At 49.8% G+C, this 13662-nt stretch overlaps 1 protein-coding gene across 1 annotated transcript; it reads left to right on the top strand.

Annotated features, from left to right (window-relative positions):
- The first annotated feature begins 3414 nt into the window (after positions 1 to 3414).
- LOC123873467 (zinc finger CCCH domain-containing protein 18) lies at positions 3415 to 12959 on the top strand. The gene is made up of 5 exons (XM_045918312.1): positions 3415 to 3529; positions 6230 to 6378; positions 7501 to 9559; positions 9626 to 10266; positions 10678 to 12959. The coding sequence occupies exons 2-5, from the start codon at positions 6301 to 6303 to the stop codon at positions 10699 to 10701; spliced, it is 2802 nt and encodes a 933-aa protein (XP_045774268.1). The 5' UTR covers positions 3415 to 3529; positions 6230 to 6300; the 3' UTR covers positions 10702 to 12959.
- Positions 12960 to 13662: the final 703 nt, after the last annotated feature.

The raw sequence follows: 13662 nt of genomic DNA, 5'->3' as shown, positions 1-13662 counted from the left end.
ACACACACACACATACAAACTTTCGCCTTTATAATATTAGTGTGATGAAAGAGGACAAAATCCTGAGCTCACGAATAGTTATAACAACAACCTTAAAAATATCAAGCGTCAGAAAAACAATTTTACTCTAATATTTCAGCGTTTATTAAGACGATCGCAGTCAGGTTTTAGTTTTCAACTTTATCTTGTTGATTTATAGTAATAGACTGGATTTGTAAAAATATAATAACATAATTCAATAAATGGTCAATCTATGCTTCGAGCATTTTGTCTAAGATAATAAGAACCACAGAAACCCTAATAAGATTAAGGCACCTAATTCTGTGCTAGAAACCATGTAGGGACCCCATACCATAGTTGTTGTTGTTTGTTTTAGTGGCTTTTTGTTGTGCTACACCATTGCCACACAGCACGATTCACTTCGCCAAAGACGCGTTGTTAGGAAAAAACACAAAGGAGGTTGACCACTTTTTATTTATATTGAGATCTTTTCTCGGTAATCTTGGTCCGATTTTGGTAACTGGACTATGTTATACAAAGACTCCGACCGCAATATCGGAGGACCTTAGGAAAAATAAAAAAAAAACCATAGACTGGTCAGTATATTTCGAAGCATGCTCGTAGGTGTCGCTTTAAGTTGCCTTCATACTACGGAAATATAATATTATGGCATAAAGTGACATTTCAAAGTAGGGTGAGCGATATTTATATTATACTAGCTGATGCCCGCAGCTTCGCCCGCGTGGATTGGTCAGATCCCCTGCAGCATCAGGATTGAGGAGTTGGACTCCAAATTTTTTATGAAACAATGTCGCAAAGTTCCTCTATCGATTAAAAAAGAAATGACGCAAATCGGTTCAGAAATCTCGGAGATTTCGGTGTACATAGGTAGAAAAACACAACTCCCTTTTTGAAAGTCGGTTAAAAAAGTAGCCTATTTTACGCCCTGGTCAATCCTCTACTTGCCTGTGAAAGTCCCATCAAAATCGGTTCAGCCGTTCCAAAGATTAGCCTTTTCAAACAGACAGACAGACAGACAGACAGACAGACAGACAAAAATTTTAAAACGTGTGATTCAGTTATGGTATCGTTCAAATAACCATATGAGCTTAATATGAGGTAGTTATTTCGAAATTACAGAGAGACACTCCAATTTTATTTATTAGTATAGATTCCGTAGTTTGAAGGCAACTTTACCCCAAGGTTCGTACCCAGTGAGCACCGCACCAGTCAGTAGTAGCCAGTAGGTTATCCTTGTACTTCATCTGTGCCTACATAGTACATAGTACATACCTACATTTTTTCCATTTCTTCTGACAAAGTTTTCGTATAATAATTATGATAGAACTTCAATCACAGGTTAGTTCGTTTAATCGATTGTTAGCTGTTAGCTGGTCTGCTAGCTTTTCACAGCCCAACAGCTTAACCGATTTTAATGAAACTTGGTACAGGGTTAGCTTACATCCCGGGGAAGGACATAGGCTCGGCACTTTTTATCCCGGAAATCAAAGAGTTCCCACGAGATTCTTAAAGGTCCCACGAGATCCGTTTAACCGATTTATACATAAACTTAGTCTGCATCCCGAAAACTGACATAGACAAATCTGAGGAGATGAAAATCAAAGAGTTCCTACGAGATTTACAAAAAACTGAAATCCACGCGGGTGAAGTCGCAATCTCATCTACTAGTACATATTGTAATAATTAAACTTTGCTCCCACGTTGGGTGCCAAAAAGGTACTTTGGCGCCCAAATTGAAACAGTTATATTTTTTTAAGTATAACTTTTCTGTACTTTGCTAGATTTGGAAAAATTATCACCGCTCTATAGATAGGTATATCCAAGTACCGAAGAAAACGTTCAGCGCGTCGCAGCTGCACTACTGATACACGATACTCATTTACATGTTGATATCAGTTTTGGTGTTGTCTTGGGGGTCCCTGTGGAACTGGCGCCGCCGGTCGCCGGGTTACCGGTGCCACTAATGAATCTTATTGCAATTTGTCACATTGCATCGGCGCGGTCATTTACCTAGCCGGTCCCAGAATGAATTGGCCTAGCTATGAAATAGTTAAGAAAATGAGATGAAACCAATTTTATTTTCCTATATAATCTCCACATATATAAACAAACTTTTAAAACCTGTGAACTAACATCTCTAAACCTTCATAAAAGTGACTGCAATCTTTGTCTTCAAAATGACTAAAAACGGCCGCCTGCAACTCTTCGTCGTTTGAAAATTTCTTTCCCCGTAAGCCCCGCTTTAAATTTGGGAACAAATAATAGTCCAACGGGGCCAGGCCTGGACTATACGGTGAATATTCCAGCTTCGTGAACGTTTTCTCCACAAAAATCTAAAAATTCGGTGCACAGCGCATTCGCTCCTGTCTTTGCACAGCTGAAAGAAGTTTCGGAACTCATCTTGCACTAACTTTTTTCATATGAAGATGGTCATGGATTGCACGATGGGTGGCACTTTTAGAGAGCCTAAATCTAGCTGCATTTACTCTGATCTTCAAACGGCGGCCACTTAAAACCTCCTCTCCCATTAGAGCAATAGTTTCAGGAGAAAGCACTTCCACCAGTCGACCGTCATGGCCGATGTCTTCGACGGTTTCTCTCCCGAGGCTAAACTCTTTCACCCAGTTTCTTACTGTGCTGTACGAGGGGAAAGACTCCTTGTATACACCACCTAATCGATCTTTTATTTGGGCGGGAGATAAGCCTTCTTTAAACAGAAACTTTGTGACGCTTCGGTGTTCGGTTTGCGACCTTTTCGAAAAACACGCGACTCTTGATGTTCAAACCACTGCTGAGCTGAGACTACGCTTTACATGTCGATGCATGTTAGTATATAAAGTAACACGATAAACGTACTGTCCGATATAACATAACATGTATCGATATGTTGCTTAGAACTATATCAGGCGAATTCATTCTGGGACCGCCACATAGAAAGAAGGAAGGAAATGATTTAAGCAAGTAGGTATCTACTATCTAGCAATGTACTGTTATTAGGTCTATATTGATGTTTTCAGTGTGTTTGTGTTTTTTCATGCAAATCAAATGAGTTACACCTCGTCTGCGTTATAATTTAATCTATCGCAATCGTAAAGGTATTAGGTAGCAAATGTAAAATATGGAATAGGGAAAATATGGAAATGTAAAACCTATATATTAAAAAAGTTAGTTCTATGTACCTACTATTATCAGAAGAAACAGCACAATTAAGCAATTGCCATTCAACTGCTATAAAGACGGGGACACCGTACATCAGTCACCGGCAACGTCAGAGGGCTCCGTGCTCGCGTAGGCTCGTGTCGTCAATCGATGCCAGGCGGAGGCTCACCCGCGGGCGCGTGCGCGGCGCGGGCGGGGCGGCAGTCGGCGCCGTCCTCCGCCGGCGGCACGCGTGACGCGCCGCGCTCCGCACCGGCGCCGCTCCGCGCGCTACGCAGCCCGCAGCCCTCTCCGCCTGCAGCGATACACTCGGCTTTGATGACCAGCGGATAGCTCCTCGTGGCCAGCAGTACGTATGCCGCCTGTGAGGCATCCAACTCCGCGCTCCGTGCACGATCGTAAAACCCTCCGACCTATTGCCCCGCTGCCTGCGACATCGCGCGAGTTATGCGCTCGACGAGGCGCTTTTGTTAATTATATCATTACTTAGTCTACGCGCGAATAGATACTCTATAGAGGTTTGTTTAGAATTTTGTAAACATGATAACTAAACTGAGATGAGCCATGACGTTGCGCATTTTCATGGAAATCAATGAAAAATGATGTTCCTTATATGCAGTGCTCGGAACTGTCAATTTAAGTTATTGGTCCGGTAGATCTGTTCGTCTGAAATCTGGTTCCGTGACTACTGACTACAGATATACTCGTATACAAGCAAAGTGACGATTAGTGTCTTCTCTCTTAACAACTTAAATCATCGTCAGTCGTGTTGTTAAGTAAATTAGAAACGATAGGTACTAAGCACATTATTAAATTGGAAACGGCACTAAGTAAGTATATGATTCAATTCCTCGTGTAGAGTTACGAGGCGATTGTATGATTACTAGCGGCACGGCGGCGGTGCGCTGGTTGGCCTTGTTTCGATTTTCGATACGTTTACAAATGCGTGCCCCTAGATTGTAAACAGTGATAATAACGGCTTTACGCATTCGTTCGGTTCAGGTTGCCCTCAGCGCCCTCAGCCTCAGCCCTGTACTATTTGTTCAAGTCATGCAATTTGATAAATAAAAGCCCCTATTGCCCCTAACAAGGCATTTGATACAGTACCTAACGGCAATGAGTGCACTTGTGTGCAGCAAATCTGCAGTTTGCAACGAACACGCAGTTTGCACAATTTTGGTACTAACCGGTCGAATCTATTATTTGCTTTCCGCTGTTTATGATAAATTATTCAATTTTATATCATGCTCAAGGTTGCCGCAAGGCCTCTAAATCCAGCCCACTAACTACTCTTTATATTATCACTAGCTATTACCCGCGGCTTCGCTCGCGTGACTCAAGGTTTTAATAACAATTGAGGTTTGTTACAATATTTTTTGGTGCAATGCCTAAAGTATTCTTTCCGGAAAAAAGTAGCCTATATCACTTGCAAGGTCTTCAACTATGTTTATGCAAAAAATTCCGTCAATCCGTAGCTCTCCCGCAGGAACTCTTTGATTTTCCGGGATAAAAAGTAGCCTATGTCCTTCCCCGGGATGTAGCCCATGTCTGTACCAAATTTCATCAAAATCGGTTCAGCGGTTGGGCCGTGAAAACGTAGCAGACAGACAGACAGACACACTTTCGCATTTATAATAAGTATTAGTATGGATGTTTAGTTAAGTATATGTGATTTAATTAAGTCGGTGATTAGCATCCATCATACCGTAAACCCTTAACTACTTTTTTTTTTTTTTAAATGAAATAGCGAGCAACATAGCGAGCACCTGATGTTAAGTTTTTACCGCCGCGCCCATGAACAATGCAGCACTAGCGGTACCGCCCGCGTGGATGCGTTGCCGGCTTTCAGGAATTTGTTGCTCCTCCCCTTGACTATTTTTAAATTGAATTGAAACCCCACGTTGTACTTACTAGATAGTGGGAACACCACTGATCCTTCTAAATAATTTCTTTGTTATCTACCAAGTTTGGTAATTGCCGTTGTCGGAATGATCTGTGCCTATGATCTAATTTTTCTGGAATTTTGTTTCGCCTTCCTTTGTATCACGGCGATTTATTATGATAATAATAGAGCAGGGATCTCCAAACTACGGCCCGCGGGCCAAATCCGGCCCGCCAGTGCCATCAATCCGGCCCGCCAGTGCCATCAATCCGGCCCGCGACAACCAATTTCTTATTGTTGTTACTATTGCTGTGATAAGTTGAATGATAATTACCTACTCGGTTTTATTTCCTTGCAAGGTAAAACTTAACAACAGAAATGATGACGAAGAAAACTTAACTGAAGTATCTAAGCTTAAGCATATTAATAACTAACAATTAACGTTATTATGTAATTGAAGTAATTGAAATTAAAAAAAAAGCGTATATTTGCTTAGGTCGCGCACTTTGCGACTAGTCTAGCTAGATATATAGGTGCTTAGGGCAGAAAAATTTAAACTGTTTTGACCCTTGGAACATTTTTTTTTTATTCACTCCACAAAACTGACTACAATTGAAAAAAAATACAAGATGATACATGGACAAAGATACATGTACGCAATTGTGTCTCCTCGATGTGGGCTCTGCATGCACATTTATTTATTTTATTTATTTAGTAATAGACTTAATTTAAAGAGAAACATTTTTCACCATTTTTTATAGACCAAAGCACTAGATAAAAAACAGACTGGTGTTTGGAATTTTGCAGCCCAAATAGACCGTAGTCTGTGCTAGGGCTGACAAAAAAGAAAAAAAGATTAATTTATTTTATGATTTTACGATTTAAAAAAAAAAAAAAAAAGAGTTAAGCCTATATTTCCATTTTTTACAAACAAAAGAATAAAAAAATAAATTATTTTTTTGTGCAACAGTGTTTATATAATAATATTTCAAAAAAAAAAAAATGGCAACATACTGACAAAATCATTATGGCCCTAAGGCCTAAGTTTGGAGACTCCTGATATAGAGTATGAAGTTCGGGAGCCACTGTAACCACCTAAATAGGACCATCATGGTTTTTTCGCTGATATTGCCGTTATCAGATAACATTAACATAGGTTGTCCTCAGGAGACACCGATGTGAGCGCGGGCGCGAGGCAGCGAGGCAGCGCGGGTTGAGCGCGCGGCGGCGGCGGGCGCATGGCGGCCAGCGCCGAGCGCCGGCCGCGCCGCGGGCCCGCGCCCATCGCCTCCTTCGACCACGACGTCTCCGACGAGGTGAGCGCCGCGGCAGGAGTCACCGATGTGAGCGCGGGCGCGAGGCAGCGAGGCAGCGCGGGTTGAGCGCGCGGCGGCGGCGGGCGCATGGCGGCCAGCGCCGAGCGTCGGCCGCGCCGCGGACCTGCGCCCATCGCCTCCTTCGACCACGTCGTCTCCGACGAGGTGAGCGCCACGGTAGGAGTCACCGATGTGAGCGCGGGCGCGAGGCAGCAAGGCAGCGCGGGTTGGGCGCGCGGCGGCGGCGGGCGCATGGCGGCCACCGCCGAGCGACAGCCGCGCCGCGGCCCCGCGCCCATCGCCTCCTTCGACCACGACGTCTCCGACAAGGTGAGCGCCGCAGCAGGAGTCACCGACGTGAGCGCGGGCGCGACGCAGCGAGGCAGCGCGGGTTGAGCGCGCGGCGGCGGCGGGCGCGAGGCAGTTGTCAGTTAGCCAAAAGTGCCCCGGGAATATCACTTTTACCACATCAGACCATCGAGTTGTTCAACGATATAACTTATTAAACTTTTTTTAATTTGACTGGCTTCATATCTATACTAATAAATAAAATTGGAGTGTCTGTCTGTAATTTCGAAATAACTACCTCATATTAAGCTCATATGGTTATTTGAACGATACCATAACTGAATCACACGTTTTTAAATTTTTTGTCTGTCTGTCTGTCTGTCTGTTTGAAAAGGCTAATCTTTGGAACGGCTGAACCGATTTTGACGGGACTTTCACAGGCAAGTAGAAGATTGACCAGGGCGTAAAATAGGCTACTTTTTTAACCGACTTTCAAAAAGGGAGTTGTGTTTTTCTACCTATGTACACCGAAATCTCCGAGATTTCTGAACCGATTTGCGTCATTTCTTTTTTAATCGATAGAGGAACTTTGCGACATTGTTTCATAAAAAATTTGGAGTCCAACTCCTCAATCCTGATGCTGCAGGGGATCTGACCAATCCACGCGGGCGAAGCTGCGGGCATCAGCTAGTCATTTATAAAAATAAATAAATAGCTTTAATTATTTTATTTTAAGCTCATATTACGTATGCGATTATTCTCCTCCTTAGACAAGTTCTTGTTACAAATAAGTACTTAGCATATCTTAGAGAAGTTTTCTTTTGTATATTTCAGTCAAGTCCTGAAAACAAGCAAGCCGCTCGCTTGCCGGAGATCCGCGAGGATCCTTCGTGTTCGAGCACCGACGTCGCCGCGTGCGCAGGCGACTCGCTCGCGCCGCCCGAGCAACGCGCGCGCTCGCACTCCTCGCCCGCCGTGCACGCGACCGCCCCGCCCGCCGCGCCGCCCGCCGCGCCGCCTGCCGCGCTGCAGGCGCCGGCCGCGCCACGCATCGACATCTCGCGCGCCTCCAGCTCCAGCCACCACGACTCGCGCGACAGCTCGCCCGAGCTGGCGCTGTTCGCGGGCGGCGGCGCGAGCGGCGGCGCGGACGCGCGCGCGCAGCTAGAGCTCGGCTTCCGCGAGGACGGCGCGCTGGACCTGCGCTCCTCCACCGAGGAGCTGGCGTTCCTCGAGGGCGCGCCGGGCGGGCCCGCGCCGCGCGCGCTGCCGCCCGCGCCGCCGTCGCGCCGCCACAGCCGCAAGGACAGCCAGGGCTCCGAGGCGGCACTGCTGGGCGTGTCTGGGCGCACGAGCCGCTTGTCCAGCGTGGGCTCGCAGTGCTCGGCGCACTCGGCGCTGTCGGCCTTCAGCCGCGCGTCGCACCTGTCGGCCGCGTCGGGCGCGTCGCGCTCGCCGTCGCCGCACAAGATGCTGCTGGAGACGTCGTTCTGCGGCCCCAAGCCCATAGAGACGGACCCCGAGATCTGCGCCGCCGCCGTGGAAGAGCGGCTCCTGGAGATCGCGCAGCTGGCGGCGGGCGCGCCCGTGGACGCGCGCGACCGGCGCGAGGTGCGCACCGAGGCCACGGTGGAGAGCGCGAGGCCGGCCAGCGCGCCGCGCCTCGCCTCGCCGGGCGCGCCGCCACCCACGCCCGCGCCCGCACCCGCGCCCTCTTGCTCCTCGCTCGACGACGACAAGCGCTCCAAGGAGACGAGGAACCGCGCCCGCGTGGAGGAGCGCCGCGCGAGGGCGAAGCGCGAGAGGGAGCCCTCGCAGCCCGAGGTGTACAGTCGCGGGAACCGAACCAAAGATATCATTAGGATAAAGCTCAAACCGGACGACGAATACGACAACAACGACGAGGACGAGAGCGAGCGCATGCCGGCCAGCGGCGAGCCGGCGCGCAAGCCCGCGTCGCTGGCGCTGGCCGAGCCGGACCCGCCGGCGCCGCCGCGGCCCGCGCGCGACTGCCGCACGCCCTCGCCCTCCGGCGCGCCGGTGTCCCGGAAGTCGTCCTTCTGCTCGCTCTTCAAGTCCCGGGAGACCATCGCCTCCCCGGACTCCCCGTCTGACGCGCTGCGGCGCAAGAAGAGTGTCAATGAGGGTCGCTCGCGCAGCAAGAGTCGCGACCGCTCCGCCACGCCCACGTCGGCGGGCAAGATCAAGGGCTCCGTGCTGTCCTTGTTCAAAACGCCGCGCCGCAGCGGCGCCTCGCCCTCGCCGAGCTCGCGAGACGCGTCGCCGGGCGTGCAGCCGCGCCACTTCCCGCAGCCGCCGCCGGACCGCCAGCGCGGGGAGAAACTGAAGTACTACGAAGAGGCGCAGAACGGGATCATACACATACCGCTGCGCACGCCGCCCGACGAGCCCAGCTCCAAGGACGACGACGAGCGACCGCGGGCTGCGGCGCCGCGCCCCGCCTCGGCGCCGCAGCCGCGCGCGCCGCCCGAGCCCACGCGCCGCACCGTGCTGCCCGACGGAAGCATCATTATACCGCTGCACTCGCCCACAGAAAAAACTGCCGGCGCTAGTACACCGTCCACCTGCAATCTCGCCTCGACGTCCGCGGCGGAGAGCGAGGACCCGGAGACGCAGCGCGGCGCCGACGTGCCGCAGCCGAGCCCCGACGCCGCCCCGCAGAGCTCCCCGCCCGCAGACACCGCGGCGGAGCGCCCGAGGAGAAAGGAGCGAATCGTTTTCACGACGCACGTGGGGAGCAAGGAGCAAGTGTTCAGCACGCAGTTCAGCATCACCAAAACCCCCAGCGTTACCAGCGAGATATCAGAGTCGATCCCGAGCTTCCCGGAGAGCGAGGAGGTGCGCCCCGCCGACCCGCCGCGCCCCGCCTCCGGCGCCTCCAGTCGCGACGACGGCGAGGCGGAGCGGGACGCGCGCGAGCCGAGCCCCGCGCCCGACGCCGGCCGCTCGTCGTCGGGCTCGGAGGCGAGCTCGGAGGCGGCGCGCGGCAGCGACGCGGAGCGGCGCGGGCTGGTGGTGCAGGAGTCGTTCGAAGAGCTGCCCTACGTGCCCACCACGCTGCCACTGGAGCGCTCGCTGGCGCTGCCCATGGTGCCGGTGCGCGAGCGCGGCGGAGTACGCGTGGCGCCGCTGCAGCGCCCGCGCGCACGTCGTCCCTCCGCGCCGCTGCCCGCGCTGCCGTCGCCCGGCCCGCCGCCCGCTGCGCCCGAGGGCGCGCGCCTGCACATTCGCCTGCCGCGCCGCGCGCGCACCGCGTCCACGGCCAGCACGGGCGCCGCGCCGCCGCGCGCGGAGCGGGCGCGCTCGCGCAGCGGCGGTGACGCGGCGGGCGCGGAGGCGCGCGGCAAGGGCGACTGGATCGACTTCGCGGAGGTGCCAGAGCGGCGCAAGCAGGCGAAGCGCATCCAGACGCTGCCGGCGGCGCGTGACGCCGTGCTATTCAACTACGTGCCGCCCGAGCGCTGCCGCTGCGAGTGCCACGCGCACGCCGCGCCCGACAGCGAGCGCGACGACGAGCGCGACGCCGAGCCCGCGCCCTTCACCGCCGACCTCGACTTACGACACAACCACACTGAAACGGTACGTTGGGTTGCTTTACATCTTATGCACAGAATATTGCTTTTTTTCCATCTACGACGGCGCAGAGTCAGCAACATAATCAATATACCGCTGTGCTAACTGCTAACCACCATTACACCTAATGCGTGGGCAGCTCACATACTGTCCGCTGCAGTCGCGCGACAACGCGGTGTTGATTGACGCGAGACTTCCTTTCAGACATTAATTTGAGTAGTGGGGAGCTGCGGGAATCCCGATTTCCGGAGAGTAAGATGATAAAACTCATCACCGTCAGCATCACACTACCGACGAGAAACTATTCTCTAACTCTCATAGATCCCTTTAGCCGGCACTGTAAACCGATTTCTTTCAAAATCGAAATCTGGTGTTATCTGTCATCATAACAAAGGAAACTGGTGTCGCTTGTTGCAGAGCCTCCAGACACGGCCGCACTGACGCCGGGCCTCCGGACACGGCCGCACTGACGCCGGGCCTGCAGACACGGCCGCACTGACGCCGGGCCTGCAGACACGGCCGCACTGACGCCGGGCCTGCAGACACGGCCGCACTGACGCCGGGCCTCCGGACACGGCCGCACTGACGCCGGGCCTGCAGACACGGCCGCACTGACGCCGGGCCTGCAGACACGGCTGCACTGACGCCGGGCCTGCAGACACGGCCGCACTGACGCCGGGCCTGCAGACACGGCCGCACTGACGCCGGGCCTGCAGACACGGCCGCACTGACGCCGGGCCTGCAGACACGGCCGCACTGACGCCGGGCCTCTCCGGACACGGCCGCATTGACGTACCTTGCTCCTCTCTACGAGTTTAAACTTTTATAACATATTATTATATTCTCTATTGACTTGACTTGTCTTGAACGAGATGTTATCATTTTTGAGATGTAAATTTACCCGTTAGGTATACTTGTATGAATTTATAGCGTCGTTTGTATCCGACTATCCATCGTTGATCCTACTTTAGCTGATGTTTTGGATGTTTATTGAATCGTTCCATTGTAAAGTTTCGTTAAGCGATGTATGTGCTGTACCATAGGAGCTCTAGCGGCAGCCGGGCGAGGCGCGAGGCGCGAGGTGCGAGGCGCGAGGCGCGAGACTCGAGGCGCGCCGATCGCACTTTGTCTTGAAATCTCGTCTACGCTGAAATCTATTTAGATAGATACATTATCAAGATGCTCTTGAAAAAAGTATATTATGCAATTTAAGTTTATGTAAATAAAAAGAGAGAGCAAAGTCAGGAACAATAATCTGTCTCGTTGTAACTGAAAGTTAGGTCTCGTCATACACGAAGCACTTACCTGCGCTCCATGAGCTCCAGTCCACGCAGCCGAACGTTCCCACTGCAGACCAACTGTAAAACCGTGATACCTACAAGTGAAAACCCAGACTTTATTGAAATATAAAACTAGATTCATATAGGTAACTATAAAAATCAGACGTATCGAATTACCTACTTTACCCTCGACAAATAGGGTGCAAAGCATTTCGATGGTGAGTTTCTCCACTCTCTATAGTGGATTGAGACCAAACGAGCGAATGCTCGCTTTCTTTCTTTTCGCACGGTCAATGTATGTAATGTGGATGTAATGGCCGTAACCCTGTTTGTGCAGGCCAATACATTAACTAGGTAGGTACTATAACTATTCGCCCATTCGGTCTAAGTCCACCTTAAGAAGGTCCTGCTACCTATCAGTTCGCCTTTTAAGTCAGTTGAGAACTTGAGAAGAAATAGGTCACGGAAGCTAGTCCTTCTAGTCGGCACGTTCGAAGACAAGAAGGTATAGGTAGGTAGTACTTCAAACTTAAATTGCATAGCAGTTAACTTTATACCTGTTCACTTCATTACTTATGAAATGTTATAAAACTTTGGGGCAGGAAGATCTTATTTATTAGCTTTTTAGGATTCCGTAAGCCGTACCAAAATGATAAAAAGGGAACCCTTATGGTGCGACTAAGCCTGTCCCTTCTGTCACACCCGCTTATTTGTCATAACTGCCTACTAATACTGTCGACTCGTGGGATAGTTGTAAACAATGTTTGCTGCCATATTGCAAATAAAATAATTCAAAAAATATTATTATTTTGTAAAAGAAACTGAACTTCGATCTTACCGCTCGAAGCGGGGCTCCTACTACTAGATCATGAAATAATTACTAGGTCAATAGAAATCAGCAGTACCTAAACCTTTGAGTGCAACTACTAACAACTTTAATTTTGCTGTCCAAAAAAAATGTATTTTAGAGAAACTATTTAACTATAGGTATGTTTTTCCCCAAGACACGGAACCCTCTGTGAACGAATCTTACTCGCACTTGGCTGGTCTTTCATCACTACAGATGTGTTTGTTGACACAACAATTTGTGATTGTGAATGAGATGCTGAAAGCCTCTAACGCTTAACTGAATTTTGTTTTTCATTTTTGAACTAAGAATATAAAGGTAGATAAGTACCTACTTTTATTTATTAGTGTGGCCCCAAATATTTGGGCCAATATCAATGAGTGTACGTATAATATTGTTTGGGGCGCGCCGCCGACGGCCGAGCGCTCGCCCGGCTGCTCGCTCGCTGTATCTTGTATTGTTAGTTCATTTCATGATGCAATAACAAATAAGAATGTATGTACCAATGTTAAAGTACTTCTACAGTTTAGGTGAAAGTCTGAAATATAAAGAATATAAATTTTTGCTTTCCATCTAATGCCTTTTATTTTTTAAACCTTTAGATAGTAAAGATGAAAGTTTCATAACTATATCTGTCGAATGGCGCGGGCGATTAGGTTTCGGTACTAGGTATCTCAATTTTAATACCTAACTTCACAGGATAAAGAAACTGTTTCCTTGAATAATAATAAATACTTAGTGATTGTATACCCCCGCTAGTGCAGGTGATGCCTTTTTTACCCGACTGAGGCGAAGCCCAAACGATTTTATTCAAATTTTTGTTCCACGCTAGATAATTGTCTGGCAGCGTACGAACTACGGCACTAGCAAACTGTGGCAATCTAATGAAACTGATAGTTCCGATGCCTCCGACCGGACCAGCGCAGCGGCGTTATTCGCCAACTCAATGATTGTCACTGAATGAAAGCCACTAAGCAAAGACTACAATATTATACTAGGTACAAATGATATACTCCCAAACGTGCTTTGCCCTGCCGGCGCTGCCAGGGGCGGTCTCCTCGCTCAGATGCAGGACTTCGGTGTACGTTGAATTAAGATCATTGGAAGGCTATAACAGCCGTGGTTAGTTACTACTACCACCCTACCCGCAACATTTAGCGATGCCGTGTACAATCCAAAGGGATACGGGTTTAATAAAAACAGCCATAACCCTTCCAGGTTAACCCGCTACTAACTTAGGCTGAGATCTTTATAGAGTACTTTGACTTTGCTCGG

Source organism: Maniola jurtina, chromosome 16 (genome assembly GCF_905333055.1).
Source record: "Maniola jurtina chromosome 16, ilManJurt1.1, whole genome shotgun sequence".
NCBI classification, from domain to species: Eukaryota; Metazoa; Arthropoda; class Insecta; order Lepidoptera; family Nymphalidae; genus Maniola; species Maniola jurtina.
Note: the sequence above shows the minus strand (reverse complement) of the source record. Positions and strands in the feature narration are given on the sequence as shown.

Bases quoted from the DNA above. Each gene is read 5' to 3' on its own strand.
- LOC123873467 (XM_045918312.1), top strand. From the start codon at position 6,301: ATGGCGGCCAGCGCCGAGCGCCGGCCGCGCCGCGGGCCCGCGCCCATC. The intron at 9,560-9,625 runs GCGCCTCCAGTC...CCGCGCCCGACG, and splicing joins CCCGCCGCGCCCCGCCTCCG to CCGGCCGCTCGTCGTCGGGC. The intron at 10,267-10,677 runs GTACGTTGGGTT...CGCTTGTTGCAG, and splicing joins GACACAACCACACTGAAACG to AGCCTCCAGACACGGCCGCA.